This window comes from Pteropus vampyrus, unplaced genomic scaffold, assembly GCF_000151845.1.
Source record: "Pteropus vampyrus isolate Shadow unplaced genomic scaffold, Pvam_2.0 Scaffold24, whole genome shotgun sequence".
NCBI lineage: Eukaryota > Metazoa > Chordata > Mammalia > Chiroptera > Pteropodidae > Pteropus > Pteropus vampyrus.
Window position 1 is genome coordinate 10,416,688 of NW_011888805.1, and position 18,445 is coordinate 10,435,132.

Genomic DNA, 18,445 nt, shown 5'->3' on the forward strand with positions numbered 1-18,445 from the left:
ATTCATAGAAATATTTTTAAACTACCACACCTGTGATGTTTCAAACTGCAGAACCCTAGCCCTACTGCAGACCTCCTGACTCAGAATATGTGGTGGATCCGAGAACTCTGAAGGATCCTAAGCTCGTCAGTTGACTCCTGTGTAGGATTGCCAGATAAAATACAGAGTAGCCAGTTCTTACCCTATTCCTGTGTGTATTGGAATGTAAGGACACTGGTTTAGCCTGTGTGCTTGAGAAAGGTCAGAATTTTTTCCAAGAGAGCCAGTGGATCACATCTCTGCCAGGCTACAAATGCTATTTAGAAGTTTAAAATCACCTGTAACTAAGAATTCAATATTTCTTGTTAAAAATTGACTTTATTTAAACGTTTTTCTCCTTAAGACTTAATTTAAAGATAGAGGATAGGGGCAAAGAAAGAATAGATGACTCTCAATAAATGATAGTGTTGCTAGAAAATAGAGGAGTCCAGTGTTTGTTCACATGGAAAGAGGGAGAAGAGAAAGACCAAAGAGCATCCTGAGCATAAAGAAAAATCTGCAGGAGCAGAAGAAATGTTAATCTTAACAGGAGGATCTGGAATGGTCAGGGGCCAAAGGTCGCACCTTGCTGTGGGGCTCCCTGCTGCACCAGCTCTCTAAGTCATTTTCCTGAATCTGAATAAGGTGAGAGAACTTCTGCTCCCATCTGCACATCGGCACCAGGACCGACAGTGGAAACCTGGGATGTGTAAGGAGTACCAGTGCTGGCTCCCATGAAGCTCTTGGCTCCTCCCATCTCAGACCTGGAAACAGCTCTGGACAGACAAAAAGGACGACTTCATTGTCATTTTCCCAGCCTGAGTTATGGACACTGAGGATGGTATTAGAAAGGCTTTAGTCCTCTGGTAATGAATAGCCACTAAAGAAAAGGAATTATTTAAAATGTAATGAAAGGCAAATGGAAGATCTCACCTTGTTTTTGCTCAGGGTATAACTTACACAGAACCTATCCACAGAGGCTCTATACTCAGTGCACATTCAATATATAGTTAACTAATTTAGCTTGTATTATAATAAGACTTGGTGAGAAGCGTCAGCTTTGTTGAATGTGTCACTTACACATACAGCTTTTTGTTATCTGTTGCTTGGTTACAGATAGAATACAGTGAAACCGTGAGAACACACAGTAATAAACATTCCCTTTTCTTTTATAATGATGAATTCTAGGCCTGGGGTGTGGGGAATGCTAGTTTTCGTTTTGTTCTTTGGGTTTTGTTTCCAATTGGTCTTCTCCTTGTACCTGTTTGTACAGCTGCTCCAGCCCCGGCCCCAGACTCGACCCCAGCTCCAGTCCCAGCCCCCACTCCAGCCTCGGTCCCAGCCCCATCATCCTCTGTGACCGCCAGTGCTTCTCCCAAGACCTCTGCAGGCACCACCGACCCGGAAGAGGCCACAAGGCTGCTAGCCGAGAAGAGGCGGCTGGCCCGAGAGCAGAGAGAAAAGGAGGAAAGGGAGAAGAGGGAGAGGGAAGAGCTCGAAAGGTAAAGGAGTAACATTGCTAAGTGATGTCGTCACGATTCCTTGATCCCTTGGATTAAGTCTTCAGTCTAGGAGAGAAGAGGTGCTAGCATAGAGGAAGCCGACGGGACTCGTTGTTTCAGAATTACTCTTACCTGGTGTTCCTCTGACCACTAAGTGATTTTTTAAAATCACATTTTCTTATTATAATTACAGTACCATGACATTAATGGAGAAAGGTTTGAAGAAGAAAAAAATTATCCATAATCTTATCAGTTTTCAATAATTGTGTACATTTTAGATAATCCTTTCCAGTCTCTGTGAATAGTGTGCGGGTGTATATACACACATAAATACACACACATATATATGTACATAATTATAACCACAGTAGAGGTACAATTGTACCATCTGATTTTTTACTTAACATATCTCTTAATCTCATTGTTTCCTCGTTATCTTTCTAATTATCATTTCAGTAAATTTGTGTTTTCTCTTTCTAGATGGAAGTCCTCTGAGAGGGTAGCTGGGTTAAGTGCCCCACGATTGTCTGCCAGACAGTTTGCTAAGTCTCCTTCTGGGACTAATAAGGCTGATGTCAATATGATTGTTCTTCACATAAGCAGAGCCGCACCTTGTGAAGGGCGGCAGCCGCGGGGCTGAGCGGCGATCATGGAGCTTGGCGGCGATCATGGAGCTTGGCCCCAACAGGGAGCTTATATGGGCCATTTTCTTCTGCTCCTGTGACAGAAACTTATAACCTTTATTTACAAAGATTTTCTTAGAGGTGGCAGAGGGCTTCAAATTCATTACTAAATAGTCACGTTATCGGATTAAACAAATCTCTGCTTTTAAAGATAGTTAAATTGCAGCTCCTTTTTAAAACCAAGCTCTCCGCCAAATATTATCGATTACATTTTGCTTCTGTTCACCACAAGGCAACATGAGGCTGGGAAGATGAGGGGGAAGAATAAAGGGCTTCACATTTTGTCCCTGAATGACGTTGAATGTATCCAGTGGAGACCCCTGAACAAACCGTCCTGGCAATGACCACCAACTCGAGCCTCTCTCCAAGAAACTCCCCTCCTTATCTTCCGTTTTGGTCTTTTTCCAGACAAAAGATAGAGGAATTGGCTCAAAAGGTGGCCGTAGAGAGAACTCGCAGGGAGGAAGAATCCCGCCGGCTGGAAGCTGAGCAAGCCAGGGAGAGGGAGGAGCAGCTGCGGTGCCAGGCGGAAGAGCAGGCGCGGCGGGAACGGGAGGAGATGGAGCGCCTCCAGAAACAGGTAGCGCACCTGGGCTCACGGCGGAAGCAGCACCGTGCAGCCGCTTGCTTGGCTGAGTAGGTGGGATCTGCGACCAGCAGAGGAAAACCGGCAGCGTGTTGTTAGAATTACTCTTAGTCTCATTTTCTGCACGTTCTCCATCTGCCCTTTTGCCTTTGCCTCTGGGCGCCCCTAGACCTAGGGGCAGCAGGCCAACCCAGCCAGTTTGCAGAAAACAGATGCCAACTTCTTGTTTTCAGAAAGAAGAAGAAGCTCGCGTTCGTCAAGAAGCAGAGAGGGTCCGGCAGGAACGGGAGAAGCATTTCCAGAAAGAAGAACAGGAACGCCTGGAGAGAAAGAAGGTAGTAGCATCTGACCCAGAAGCCTGGGACACTAACTGTTCTAATTCTTCTAGACTTAAGTCCTCCTAGAGACCAAGAGACTCGCTCATTGCCATTAGAAAACAAACGTGTTCTGCCCATTCCAGATAAACTAAAGTAGCTCTCAGTGTTAATAATCTCCTCCAAAGAAACAACTCTTTTTATTTCGGCCTTCACCAAAAACAGTTACTTCCAGTTTGTGTGATTTAAGGCAGTTCTGACTTTTTGGAACAACCCCAATTAAGACAAAGCAGTGCTTATTATATTTTCCCCAAATAACAGACATGTTTTAATGACCTGCTATTTGCTTAGTAAGTGCAGTGTGCCATGCTAGCTTCTTTAAAGAGTCCGTTTGTTCAATTCTTCCTTTCTATAGCGACTTGAGGAGATTATGAAAAGAACCAGGAGAACAGAAGCTACAGATAAGGTATTGAGATGGGGTCATTTTTAACTATTCTTAATGGCTTTTATTTTTCTTTACTTCACTTGTAACTTTAACATTAAAAAGTAATTTTCCTTTTTTCTTTGGTAGAAAACTGTTGATCAGAGAAATGGTGATATAGCCAAGGGGACTCTCACTGAAGGAACAGGTATTTATTTCAAAGAATTCAAATCAATTCAAATGTAGAATTTTTGAATTGACTTTCTAGAGGTCAGGATATTCGTTGATTAATTTAAAAAAAAAAAAAAAGATGTTATTTATTCAAAGAAGCTTAGGTGTGCGTCATCTAGTCCAGGGGTCCCCAACCCCGCAGGCCTTGGACCAGTACTGGTCCGAGGCCTGTTAGGAACCGGGCCACGCAGCAGGAGGTAAGCAACAGGCCAGTGAGTGAAGCTTCATCTGTACTTGTAGCCGCTTCCCAGCGCTAGCATCACCGCCTCAGCTCCACCTCAGATCATCAGACATTAGATTCTCATAGGAACACCTATCTGTGGTGCCAAAAAGATTGGGGACCACTGAGCTAGTCCACAGATTTTCCCCTTATGTAAAACTCTAACATATTTGGCAGATTCGTTTCACATTTATTTATATTCTAATGGAGTGCTTAATATCTTAAATCATTTTACATCTTATATGTATCTGTATGTATATATATTTGTATATATCTGTGGGTATATGTGTGTGTGTGAACCTATATATTATAAACATAAAATTTCATTTATAAAATTAAATTTCATTTAAATTTACACATTTTGACAACTTGTATATTTATTTTATTTCTGACATCAGAATGGAATTAAAATTAAAAATCTATCGAGATTTCATTAGAAAGTTGATAATTTGCTATAGACTTTGGACATAGATGATTAATATCTTGGTTATTTTAAAACAGATTTAGTTTAAGTAAAAAATAACATTAACCTTCGTATTTCGTAAATATTCAGTTAATATTTATTAAACGCCCTTTTTGTATCAGGGACATCCTAAATACATTTTCTTGTTTAATTTTCCACTGCAGCCTCATGAGATATGAGGTGCTCTATCTTGGAGTCAACATTTCAGAGACCTGTCATGTGCCAGGCCCTGTTGTAGGTGCTAGGATTCAGTGCGACCAAGACAGGCAAGGTCCCTACAGAGATTGAGTGACAGGCCCAGCTTGCACAGCCGGAGTCCCAGTCACTGGCTTCTAATTCCGCTCCTTCCTTGATCTCACGTGGTCTTCATGATTGTACATACAGGTAGTTGGCACGTAGTCCTCTTACCTTATCTGCAGTGAAAAGAAAGGACAAGAAATACCTGTTTCTGTTTTTTGTTTGTTTTTTTGTTTTTTAAAGACTGGGGTAAACATCAGATGAAATGCTCTCTACGAAAGGTCATTCTCTGTAAGCTTTAGGAGTTTGAAAATGTAAAATATGGGTATTTTGGAATTTGGTTTTATTTCAATAGAGACTATTCTAGTTTCTCTACATGGTGATTCCTTTATACCAGGGTTTTCATGCTCTGTTAAAGATGTCTTAATTGTGTTTGTTAGGAGAGTAGCCCTAGTGGTTGCATATTAACCCTGTTGCATTTTTAGCAGGTTCTCTCCAAGAATGTTGTACTAGGTCAGCTATACGTAGGCATAGCACCCAGTGAGTAATCAGAATGAGCATTTCAGGGTATCAGTTGCACCAACCAGCTCGGGATTGTTCGAAGGGCTGATGCTGTAGTGTGTGCATGACCAGGCTCCTTGTTGTCATTTGTTTGTTTATCTTTTCCCTCCCCACTGTTGCCCTATCAATTATTTCAGTATTCTTTGTATCTCAATGCAAGAATGAACAAAGGCAAAAGAGAAGGTGAAATTTGTTAATTGTCATACTTATGTTTTTCAATACTCATAATAAAAAATTGGTTTGAGTTAATTCCACCAAAAAGAGGCTTGAAGATTATCTGGCTAACAAGTATTTCTCCTCTCCCAGTCCCACACCTGGTTGAGGGCTGAATGGTGTTACCAGTGCTCCAAAGGGAATTCTAGGGCAGGCACGCAGGTAGGCAGACAGGCAGACAGGTAGGAAGTAAGCAAGTGAGTTCACAAACCTATCAGAATTCTTCTCAGAGGCAGCCTATTACCAGCATTGCAAATTTGGGCAGCTTTAAAGTTATAAATCACTTCTTTGCTTCAGTTATCAGACACTTTGTACCTCTGGCAGTTTTATCGAATTTATGCCAGGCTGTGAAATAACACTTCCTTGGAATTATTTCAGTTATTCTCTCACATTAAACTAAAACCACAAACTGCCACAAATATCCCTGCAACTCTGACCTATATGAAGGTTTACAAGACCTAGTAATCCTGTCCCAAACTCCAGCATCAGTCATCAATATTGTTGGCTTAAGCTGAACTCTTACATTGAGCATTGAATAACAAGGTGGCACAGTTAGGTACAGTTCATGAAATCCCTAACATTCTAAATGTTACTAGAACAAAACTGAGTTTTGAAAAAATAATTGTTTTATCTCTTAAGGTATTTCTTGGTGATTTGTTCCAAATCTTTCAGTACAGACATTCAGCATCAGATGTTCAGCAGATGCTATCTCCATCAATTGCTTTGCTCTCAGTATTACATACTTTTCGTCCAGAGTCAGCTTAGCACAAGCAAAAATGATAACACGGTTTTTCACCCTTACAATGTGCTAGGCACTAATCTAAGTACTTTGCATGTGTTGATAACATTTTAATTCTCACAGTAGCCGATAAGGTAGGTACTATTATGAGGAAACTGAGAGGTACAGGAAGCTTGTCACTTGCCCAAGGTCACACAGCTGGTAAGTAGTAGAGTCAGGGCATAAATCAGGCATTCTAGCTCCAGGGGTTTGGGTTTGACAATAAAGGAGTAATAATTCTTTGTTCCATCTTCTTTGCTATGTCCAGCGGTGTCTGCACTTTCATGTATGATGAACTCTCCAGAAAATGGAGAACCAGCAGCCAGCCCACATGAGGTTACCTCACACCAATCAAAAGTGACTGTGGAGAGGTGAGTTAAACAATCGGGCCCTTTTTCCTGACTCACATTAGAGCAGATACTTCTCTTTTACCCCACCAATCCCACCAGAATTTTCTGAGCCTGATGGAATTTCAAAGTTTTAACATTAAGATTTATTTTTATTTAGGTTCATTAATTTTTAGTAGAGCCAGTAATTCTGTACTGTGAGAAAGGGAAATTATCTTTTTTCTTGAGTCTTTAAATAATGTTGGTGAGATTTTTGTGTGACAAAGAAAATTACAAGGAATAATTTACTTTTTCTGTATATATTTATACAGAAAAAAGTCAATATATTTTCTGTATATATTGACCATATTCACACCCTTTAATGGTATGTAACAGCTATATTGTTGCCATAATATTTAGTGGGCCACAGATTTGTTCCACAGTAAAAGTAATTTAGATACCAATATTTCTTATGATAGACTAGTAGTAGTAGGTCTTCTTATTGAAGAATGAAACAGTCGCTAACAATAGTCAAGAAAAGAGAATGGGTTGAAGAAAAATCACCTTTCTCTTTCCTTGCATTTATATCTATAGCATCATAAGAGCACTCTCAAAAATGAAAAATAAGAGTAATCATAGCTGTCCCTAAAAATCTGGTCGTAGAGACCTTATAGAAATATTTGTAAAAATGCTCAAAAATTTCAGCTATGACTTTTTTTTTAATTTTCGGAATTTACTTAATTACTTCATGAGTTTTCCAGTCTCTAATGCCAGAGGCTTTGCTACCATCAGAGAATTGAGGGTCCTCAAATTAATTTTTTTCTTAATATAAAAACACACCATAGAATATTTTATAACACGATTGGGAGCAATGAAAAGATAAGTTATCCTAAGACGAACACCTAAGATGTCCATAAGTCATAAAATATCTATTGACATCTTTCTGAGACAGTGGATTTTTTTATTTTTTATTTTTTGCCCACTGTAATATTAAAGAGAATAATTTCCCTAAGAAAGATCTTAATAAGCTTTCAATTATGTTGAATAAATCTATTGTCATAATTACCTAATATATAAAATGATATTTTATTCTTTTAGTTAACAGTTTGATTTTTAAATAAAAAAGTCCCAACTGCTATAATTTATGATGTTCCTTAGCTTTTAGAAAGAAAGAATAAGCACCACAGAGCAAATCCCATTATTATGATGAGGAAAAGGCTTATTAAGCCACTGATAATTCTTTCTGATCAATAAAATTAGCTTGTACATTAGCTGACTGTCTTCAGTGGTAAATCACCAAGTAATTATTATGTGAGAATCTGAAACATAATTTCACTACGAAAAATGGTTTAGATGATAAAATTCTATTTTCTTTTAGCCTTCTCTACATACAGAGCACAGTTTGTAACTTAAAAATATAGCTCAATTATACTATCTAGTTTTACTATGAACTTACTGGTATTGTCCATCTTTATCCAAGTAATGAATTGTCCTTTGTCATACATGTAAGATGATCTCTGTCAAACAACTAGGAGAAATATAAACATAGACTTTTTCTACTCTTTCACCTAACAGTATAAGCAGGTTCAGATTAGTATCAAATATAAACATTAGGATATAATGCAAGAATGACCCTAACAAATTTAATCTTTTGTCTCCAGTGTGTCTCCCTAAAAAAGAAAAAAAAAATCTAGCAGATTCACACAGTTAAACAAGCCTTACTTTCATTATTTATACAAATATAAACAAGTTTAAAATTTCAATAGCTCTTATGTATCTGTAAAGCCAAAACAAGTCACAAATTTAGGTTAAAAATAACGCTGCTTAGACCAAGAACATTCAAATTAAACAAGTCATTTATTGTGAAGAATGATAATTTTCTGGAATTAAAGTCGACAATATACACATAGTACTAAGTGATCCCTTTTGTATTAGGGATGCTTATGTTACCATGAGTTGCTGATAATTCATTTCACCCATTGGTTTTCTCTATTTAAACTGCTTTAAAACCTCAGATCTCTATATAGTGTGCTGTGATGTCGCTTGGCTTTTTTACTTGGCACTAACACAATATTGATATACCCAGTTGAACCTAGTTCATTTGCTGTTAGTCCTTGTCATGTAAGCTGGTACTGCCTTTTTATCAGTATGCTCTGAAATACAAATTCAAAATGGAACTCTAAAATCATGTAGTGAATGAAACTCAGCTTTGTGGTGGTCAGCCAGATTGATGATGAGACTACACTGTTATTGATTTTTAAAAATTTTTATCAGAGTAAAAATGTAAATTTATAAAAAGTCATATAGAGAATTGGACCCCATTTTTGAGAGACACCATTCATTTCTGAATGACTCTGGCCTTTAGGGGATGTTTAATGCATGATACACAGTTTGTGATAGGTAGCCTAAGAAACTCAGCTTCTCTTACTTATTTTTAAATTTATTTTCCTTGAATTTACCCAGACTAATCTTCAAACAATGTATATTTTTACTTTTGCATCACCTCTTGTAGTAACAAGTTCTACAAAAGAAGTGCATAAAGACATGCTTTTATTTCTGTTACAGCTATTTCTTTGCAGTTTCAAAGTTAGGACCCATGCTTGTCATAAACTAGATTTTAGAGAATAAGCCCTTTTTTATAATTTCCATACCTTTCATAATTTTCTGGATTTTGTATCTATTCCCTTTCTGTTTTCATCTTATAAACTAAATATTCCAATTATGCTTACTGTCTCAGTCAGGGTCCAGAGAGAGAGAGACCACAGATTAATTTGAATAGGAAAGCTTAATATCAAGAATAATTAACTATTACTTGGGATCAAAGTAACAAGAGGTTGGCTAGTAAGATATAAAGAGAACTCTAAAGAATACAAGCATAACAGATATAAAGAAGAGCCACAACCCCTGTTCATACCCCAGGAAGAATCCTGTCCCCCAGGGCTTCAGTCCAGACCTTGTTGGAAAGGGTATGGATGGCAGAGAAATTTCCAGAAATCCATCCTTTAGAGTGCCTGGGAAAGCCATCCACCAGGCAGTATTTCACCAGAGGCACTCCCACAAATCTGCTCCAGAGGGGTGCTGGGGGAAGCTGCTGGCCACAGTGCACTGCAGGAGCCGGACACTGGGAACGCCACAAGCGCGTGCTGCAGGAACCTGCTGAGCAAGCGCACCCAAACTGGGATGCAAAACTCTGCTCCTGTCATGTCTCTTCATTAGCCTCTGTTGACAAAGCTTAGGATTGTACCAGCTCCCAAAGCAAAATTAGGAAAAGGGGCCAGATCCAATTTCACAGAAAAGGAATGAAGGGTGAATTTGAAGCAGAGAGGCAAAAAAAATCAATGACTGGCATAATTACCTAATTACCTTATTTTTAAAAAGTTCTTTCTTCAGCTCTTTGGTCATTTTCATCATCTTTCTCTAGAGATTCTTTAGCATGAGTGCAGGGCTGAGTGAGAAGAGCTTAAGAACCAAAAGTCCCAGGCTGGCTTCCTAGTTTTATTTCTGAGAGGTTCAGAGACTCTGAACTTAACCTACTTAGGTGAGACATAGTTTTCTCATCTGCACATGGAGGTACCTTCCTCACAAGATTTTGGGAGGTCCAATGAAATGGTGTCTGTGAAGGAGATCTGAAAACTCTGTTGTACTATACACATTTTAGGTGTTATTTATCTTTATCCTTCTAAAGTGCAGTTTCCACTGGGTTATAGCTGCTGTGCAATATTGTAGGAAAATGATTTTGTGTTGTATCTGGTATCCTATCTTATTATGCCTCTCATTTTATTTACCTTTTTTTTATTCTTTAACAACCAAAACATAAAGAATCAGTATCACCAGGAAACAATTTACAGTGATTCTAAGATCTGTTACCTCCATTGTAACTGATAGCTCTCCATCTTTTAAGGCTGGTTCACCTTAGAGTTCTTTAACCCACTGCTTTACCTTGCCTACATTTGAATGATTTTCCCTGTTATCCTCAAGGGATTATTTTTATGACTTTCATTTCCCAGAATAAATATTATTTGCAAACTTAAAATTTTCAGCCTGCATACCTTCCACATTATTATTAAACTAGTCTTAGCACTGATCCCTGAGGCTCTCTGCCATTCATACTCTTCCATCTAGTGAAGAACCTGCTTATATCTACCTTTAGTATCCTTCCCTAAGACAGTTTCATATTCACAAATTAACATTTCCCAAGTTTTTAAATGGTTTTGCCTCTTCAATCCTGTTAAAGACTTCAAAATTACAAATAAATCACATCCATTGATGTTCATTTTTATTTCCAGTTTCAAGTTGACCTTGAAATCACTCGCCAAAGTCATCGTTTTTCACATCAGTACTTTATGTTTAATGAAGCATTCCACAGTTCTCATAATTAGTTAACATATTTATTAAATACCATACTATGCACCCAATGTAGAGATTAAGATGGCTCAAGCTTGTCCGCTGTGAATTACATCATGAATTGAATTAAATCATGACTCCCAAGGGCCCTTCCGACAAACTCAATGTGATTGTCACTCTGTGGAAAATCCACCACGACAGATGCTCTAAGCACTGTGGCAGGGTTCGTTTTCACTGGATAACTCCACTCCTTAGAATGAATATCTTTAGTTTCACTTTTCCTAATGTCTTGAGTACCGTATACATTGGTTTGCCTTCTCTTCAAGAAAAATAAATGAGTGCTGTGAACTGGGTTACATTCGCCCTGCTTACCCCCAGAGATATGATAATGTCTTCCTAGCAGCAGTATTACTAGCAGCAGTTCCTGGTGCAGAGAAACTAGGAACAGCCTGGACCTTACTCCTAGCCTGAGGGATGCATCTGACCCCTGTGGTTTCTTTGGCTCTCAGTCTTTGGTGTGCAATTCTTTTAAAACCTGAAAGCCATTATCCTTGCCTTACAGGCTCCCTGCAACAGTAGGTAGAATTGAAGAAGATTGGAGTTATCAAAATTCTGGCCAGCTTTTAAAGGTGTTGAGAAATACATGAGCCCAGGCAAAAATGGTTCTTACTTCCAGAAGCTGTTTTTGGTTCTTGAGAGAGTATTTGTAGAGAGAAATGCCCACAGATGAAGGAGAGTATTTATTCTTAAATAGGAAACTTGCTTTGGAACAGGAAACAAAGGATAAATATGTGAACACAAGGGGTGGGGCAGGAAATTATTTTAAACTTTTTGGATCATTCTGATAGATTTGTCCACCCCCAGCTGAGAATTTCTGTCTATTCTGGAAGCTAAATAACTCATGAGTATACAAGCTACTATCTTACCCTCTTAATACCCAGAAGACATCTTATGCTTGTTCTTAGCCCTAGGGAGCTGTCTCTTCGATAACGTTTCTCTTCTCTTAAATAAGGAATTTGTAGTAATTTCGGTGTTTGACCTAGTGGTTTTCCTTCAAATCTTAGTTTATCATTCATTGTACTTACTTTTACCTAATGGAAAATAACATTCCCAAGCCCCTATGGTTCAAACAGGAAGAGATGTATCACTTTTAATTTTAAAATTACTTGTTATAACTTAATAAACATTAAGAAAAATTAAGATCCTGGCTACAATAAGCAGAATGGACTATCAGATTCCCACCGTGGTTCCAGCCCCCTTCTCTGGATATATGTTGCATGACCAAGTGAAGTACACAGTCTTGCATCCAGCTTCAACCTTGGAGTATAGTCCAAGAAAGGGAATTCAAAAGCTGGTGCTCTTCTTCTGAGAATAAGACCCATAATTCCCAACAGACCCATAATTCCTAACCCCGGTGATTTCAGTTTCAGTTTTATAGTTTCTGCTGTTCACAGTGTCCCCAGAACATTTAATGATTGGTTACCTCTGCTTGCTAACAAGTAAGAATGGGTGGCGTGGCCAGGTAGGAGTGAGAGGGGAAAATGAAGTCAGCTGTTGACTCAGACCTGGAGTTGGCATTGCTGTTACGACTTGTTAGCACATACAGCCTACAAGGTGCTAGGAACTGAGATGGCCAAGAAAATGAGTGAGGTCTTTGGAGGTGCATTCCTCTTCTTTATCTTTTGCCAAAACTTCTTAAAATTTCATTGGAATGAGAACCAGAACTGTTTCTCTGGTTACAGAAAGCCCATTGGTGTTGGGGGGAAAAAACCAGGAGGATGGGTGTGGTGGCCCAAGCACTTAGAAGGGCAGGTGGTAAGTGTTCGTGCATGTGTGCACATGCTCGTGCAGACTGCTGTGATGCCAGGCCTCTCCCCTCCCCGGTGAAACAGCATAAACACCATCATACTCGGAGTCTTATAATATGTTTATGTTTTTTTTTTCTCCACAGCACTTTTACAAATAATATTTCCAATGTACGTGGCAATCCCTGAGGACAGGCATCTTTATTTATTTTTATTTTTTTTAATAAAAGAGACGTTTTAATACTTAACAAAAATGTACCAAAATATTCAAATCAGAAATGCTTTAGACAGTATTCCACAAAATCAACAACTTCTCATTGATTAGGGAAAGTAAATATTTCCTTAACGGGGAAAGCAATGACTCCTCAAAAACAATGAAAATGTTGACTATGCATTAGCTTTATTTTATCATTTGGGAAGGAGATGGAAAAAAGACAAACTTGCTAAATAAAGTTCAAGCATTTGGCATTATTGATACTAGAGACCTAATTTTCTGATCTCTGGCCTGTCTCTTTCCATAGACTTCTTTCTATAGCTAAACATTCAATTTATGATCAGTGGGTATTAGAAGTTAAAACCTTCACAATTTTTGCTTTATAGTTTTAGTCTTTTTCATTTTCCATTTGGCAATTTTAACTCTAGAATTTTGTCAAATAGGGTCATTTTTGATACATGCATTGACCACTGAACAAATTATGAAGCGTATAAACATGTTTATGGCTGCAATCAGAAAAAGTGAACAATAAAATTAATCTAGCATTCATTTGATACACAGGCATTGTTTTTACTGCATTTTAAAGCTTAATAATGAACATAATGTAAAGGACTGCCAATTTGGCTATGGAGCTTACAAAGAGAGTGACAATCTAAGAGAAACTGTAGGTAGAAAATTAAGAATTTGATGGCCAGCGAAATGTACCTCAAAAATAAATCCAAGATGTTAAACATGAATTGATCAATAAAAGTCAAAGTAGGGTCAGCAGAAGATTTAAAGGGCAAAGATGAGAAAGTTGGTCTTGAACAAGTTACCTGTAGAATTATGCATGTGTTTTAGGAAGCCAGAAGATATCCAGGAAGGGCTAGAATTTGAATGGCTAGGGAGTGTATAAATGGCATGACGAGAACAGCTTAGGACCAGAGATCTAGAAATCATGTCTGCAGTCTGGATTGTCTGTCAGTAGTTCTGTGACTTTGTGCAAATCATCCCCCTCACCTCGAACTATAAGCCCCTCATCTTTGAAGTGAAGGTTTCTCTTTGTCAGACAAAGGAATGTGGAAATGCCTTCAGTTAAATGTGTGTAGAACTCTTGATGATGATCTATTCTAATGGATAAATTTTCTCTTTAATAAATTTATATCAAACACAGACTTTGTAAAATAAGAATTTAAAATACAAATGTGTCAGAAATGAACATTTTTGTTAGTAATGGCATGGTCAACCAGTCTAACATTTTGATTGTAAAGTTGTAAAATTTATTATAAAAATTTTTGGAAAAAATTAAAATTAAAAATAATAAAAGTTTTTGGTTGTCCTAAAAATGTTTTCCAGTTTTATTACTAATTCATTTTAATTTTGATTTTTCAAATTCCTCAGTACTCCTAATTTGGAAAAACAACCAAATGAAAATGGAGTATCTCTTCAGAATGAAAATTTTGAAGAAATTATAAACTTACCCATTGGATCTAAACCATCCAGATTAGATGTCACCAACAATGAGAGCCCAGAAATTCCTTTGAACCCGATTTTGGCCTTTGACAGTGAAGGGCTTGGGCCACTGCCTCAGGTAGATGGTGTTCAAACACAACAGACAGCAGGTAAGCTTGCCTCGAATTCCTTTCAGTAATCGTTAGAAATGTGCGACACCCAAGAGGGAATGAACTCTCTTCAGTGTGACTGTGACACACTTTGTCTTGCAAGGGACCAAATAAGCCTCATGGACAAGATAGTGCTGGGATCGTAGAAACTGAATTTTGAGTGGGATTGGGCAACTTTTAGGGCCCCTTCTATTCTCTCACTAATTATGGAAATTCACTCTGTGGCACCTATCTGGTGTCTGTGAGCCTCTCTCCTCACAGAGCATCACTCATTGCCCAACAGCACTCACTGTCAGAACATGTTTTATGTTAAGGCAAGCACTTCATGCCTCACCACAACTTAGGGACCATTGAGCCTAGCTCTGCCCCCTGGAGAAAAGTTTTGTTTGGTTTTTATTCTCTCTTTCTCCCTCAGCGCTTCAGATATTCGAAGACTGCCATCATGTTCTCCCACCATTTTTCTCTTGTTTGGGTTTAGCAACCAGGATAATATACTATCGTCCTTTTCACATGTAACAGGATAGTTATGATTTAGGTAATGGGACCCAGATTCCAAACTAGGAGCACACTGAGCCTCGGGTCTTCCATCCCTTGCTAAGTGACTGTAGCTGTTGTTGAAACTGCCAGAGACTCTCTTATGTCCTGTGTTTGGGTCTCACACTTGACGAGAAGTCTTTGTACAAGAAGAACAATAATAGCTTTATCGGACCCAAAGAAATAAGGAGCAACATCAGAAATGACCAACTTAGTGGTCATAGCAACTCAACAGCAACCATCAGTCTCAAGAATAAGTGGGATAACCCCAGGTTCATCTCTTTTCAAACCTCTTTGAATTCTATCAACCTCTTTTCCTAGCAGATCACTTTCATGTACGAGCCAGCCTCTCTATGCTATTACGAACCAGCTAGCCGAATTCAACATGTTTAAATGGAGTCAGTAAAGAATTATTTGTAATCAAATTGTTTTATCTTATTAGAGTCCATCTGTGAACTTGAAACAAATATTTTCCACTTTAACTGGCTGAAAAAGCCATGTGGAACCACCTATCCAAATGAAGCTAGTTTTTTCTGCTTCTCTAGTGTACTGACCTTGGGAGTATAACTTCACTTTAGTGATCCACTTTTCTAGACTGTAACGGGAAGCTGTACGTTCCATCCCAGGTCTGACATTCTGGTTCTTAAGCCTTTGGGAACAATCTGATCACTTGCATGTTTGTGGAAACAGTCCCAGTGCAGCTTCCTACTTTGTCATGTTGCAAATTCACAGAGGGGGAAGGGACATCCAGACGACTTTCTGCTTCACTTGCCAGGCCTTAAATCACCTTTTGACTTATCATTCCATTCTCTCTCTGTGCCCACCCTTCCAGACCTTCTCAAGGAACATAGTCCAGTGTCTGTGATCCTAAGTGATCTAAGTGTTCTTTTAGGGCTGTGACTATTTATTGACAAACATCTATTTAACTTCCAGTGTATGTTTGGAGCCTGAAGCATCAGGTAATGAGGATACAAAGTTTCTAACCTCAAAGAAAAGGACATTCGATGCACGCAGTTTAGCAAAGTAAATTAAGTAGCTTAACTTAGGACATTGGTTTTCCTATTAATAGTAAAATTCACTTAAATATAAGATTGTGGATCCTGATAAAATCGCCTATTCTTAAAAGCATGGTAAAGTTTTCGAAATGTAAGATATTACTGTAGTGTTCTTTAAGTAAGATTTTAGATAAATATTCTATTAATCTGTCTTTTTTTTCTGTCTCCTAATGTAGAAGTTATATGAGCATTTCTTCTGAAGAACCAAAGCAGAAATTTAATAAGAATTTCTACAATTAATGGAATTCCTTCCATAAAGGAGCATCCCCCCTCCTCCAGTTTTCTAAAGATTTCTTGACCATCATTTTGAAAAGACTTTATTAAAACCAGCTAAAGACAACAGACTGGACAGCTTTTCTAATAATTTCGCCAATAGAGAAAAAGAATTGTTCCTTGTTCTTCAATACTTTAAAATGGCTTTTTTCCAGTGTGCTCCTTCTTAGCAAATCAATATTTTTCTGCATTCTCTAAAAGATGAGAGCATTTGGCTGTAAAAGAAATGGTCTGACTCGGCATGATTTTTCACATAGATATTTCAGTCTTTAAAAACTAACAGGTAAAATTGGCACCAAACATTTACCTTTTGCAATATAATACTTGAAAAATAATTACCTCTTTGCTCTACGAGTAGAGTAAATAGGAGAGGTGTTTAAGCTTGTTTGTTTCAATAATATTGCAAAGAACTCTATTTGTAGAGGCAAATTATAGGCCGATCACCAGATTCTTGTAAATGCAACTTGTACATGGACATTCTGCAAACCCAGCTGTCACATTCTTGCATCTCCTTTTCCAAAAGCATACTAAACAGTTTTTAAATGTGAAAAAAAAAAGCATTATTTTTTCAGAGCAAGAAAATAATTTACTGTCCTCTTAAATAATGTATTTATGAAGTTTTTCCAGAAAAACTAATCGAATAAATTAGAATAATGTGACAATATTGCAGATTTGATTTATTAGGTTTATCCCTTATGTTACTGTGAGAGAATGTTGCTGATGATTCAGGGCTATTTCCGAAGTCTGTGTATTGCTGCTGTCCCCAGTGATGGTGGGACTTATCTTTGCCTTACCTGGTCACAAATTATGTGGGGGGAATAGAGATTTACTATTTCTTTAAATAAAAAAAAGAATTTGGTTTTGCTCGTTTAAGAGCAATGAAAAAATGATGGAATGTTGACTGTGTTTGGCGCACAGGACACTGCAGGAGACCTTCACGGATGTCCTCGATCTGCGTGGTGTCCATCAGCTTTCGCTTTTCATTCCTCTTTGTGTTCGCTGCTGAGCTTAGCTGTGCAAACTTGCAATTTCATTTACCTTCATTTTATCATTTTATCATTTCAGAGGCTACAAATAACTAAATATTGAAGGAGAGGGAACACGTGTTTTTATGTGGAATGTTAAAAAAGGTAAACTTCTACCACCATAGTGTATTAGTTTTATTTAAAAGAGATTGGTTAATCTACTAGATTAGATGAGAGACTGTTCATTTATTGGACTATTTCCTTAAAACCCAAGCAGATCATCTTTAGTAACAGCCATAATTTGTTAAAACGTTAATTTGGGGGTTTTCCCTGTACCCAGCTGTCCATGTACACATAATCTTATTAAAAAATATGTTCAACAAAGTTGTTTTATTTGTTTAAATCGACCTATCATGAAACACCAAATGTATTTGACATAGTTTTACTTTTAGGTTTCTCGTATGCTATAATTTCACTCAGATTGATGTTTGAGTTTTCTAATTACCCTTCATTTTTTTAACTTGAACAATCATTAGCAATCAGGCTTCTGTGTAATCAAAATTTAATTAGAATGTTATAAAATTGTTAACTATTTTAAGAACAACAGTGCCAAAAGATGACCTTGATCTTTACAATGGCTGGATTGCTTTCTGTCCAGCCCTCGAAGATCAGTAAAAAGGTATTAAAAGGTCTTCAGTTGTCATTATCTTAAGGGCAGTGCTCAGGGATCGAATACGACCCTCACCATGGAATGCGGGTAGATGAACTTCTGGTTTCCTTTCCACCCAATGCAGACTAGGCCAATTTAATCACCAATCACAGATTCATTTGGTAGATAGTCACCAGCTCTACTGGGAGGTAAGGCTATATATCTCATGCATAACCTCACTACCTGGTCGTGTATTACAATAAAAGCAAGTCTAAAACAGTTCTCTCACATGAACAAATATATATTAGCAAAGAGGGCCTTGGAAAGCTTGGAGAAGATTCTTCTCATAATCCCACATACAACTTGACTGAAAGAGTCACAGTAAAGTAGAAGCAGTGATATTGTGAAGGCAGGATTAGGTAGCCTGATTGCATCAGGCAGCAGTCTTAAAT

General features: G+C 37.9%; 1 protein-coding gene across 1 annotated transcript in view; it reads left to right on the forward strand.

Annotated features, from left to right (window-relative positions):
* Nucleotides 1-17,728, forward strand: part of MAP7 (microtubule associated protein 7) — a 100,507-nt gene extending 82,779 nt beyond the window's left edge. Inside the window, exons 11-18 of the mRNA XM_023528389.1 lie at nucleotides 1,292-1,520; nucleotides 2,612-2,783; nucleotides 3,023-3,124; nucleotides 3,519-3,569; nucleotides 3,675-3,732; nucleotides 6,496-6,598; nucleotides 14,297-14,517; nucleotides 16,283-17,728. Of these exons, the coding sequence (XP_023384157.1) occupies nucleotides 1,292-1,520; nucleotides 2,612-2,783; nucleotides 3,023-3,124; nucleotides 3,519-3,569; nucleotides 3,675-3,732; nucleotides 6,496-6,598; nucleotides 14,297-14,517; nucleotides 16,283-16,293 (947 nt within the window). The 3' untranslated portion in view covers nucleotides 16,294-17,728. The remainder of the gene's footprint in view (nucleotides 1-1,291; nucleotides 1,521-2,611; nucleotides 2,784-3,022; nucleotides 3,125-3,518; nucleotides 3,570-3,674; nucleotides 3,733-6,495; nucleotides 6,599-14,296; nucleotides 14,518-16,282) is intronic.
* Nucleotides 17,729-18,445: the final 717 nt, after the last annotated feature.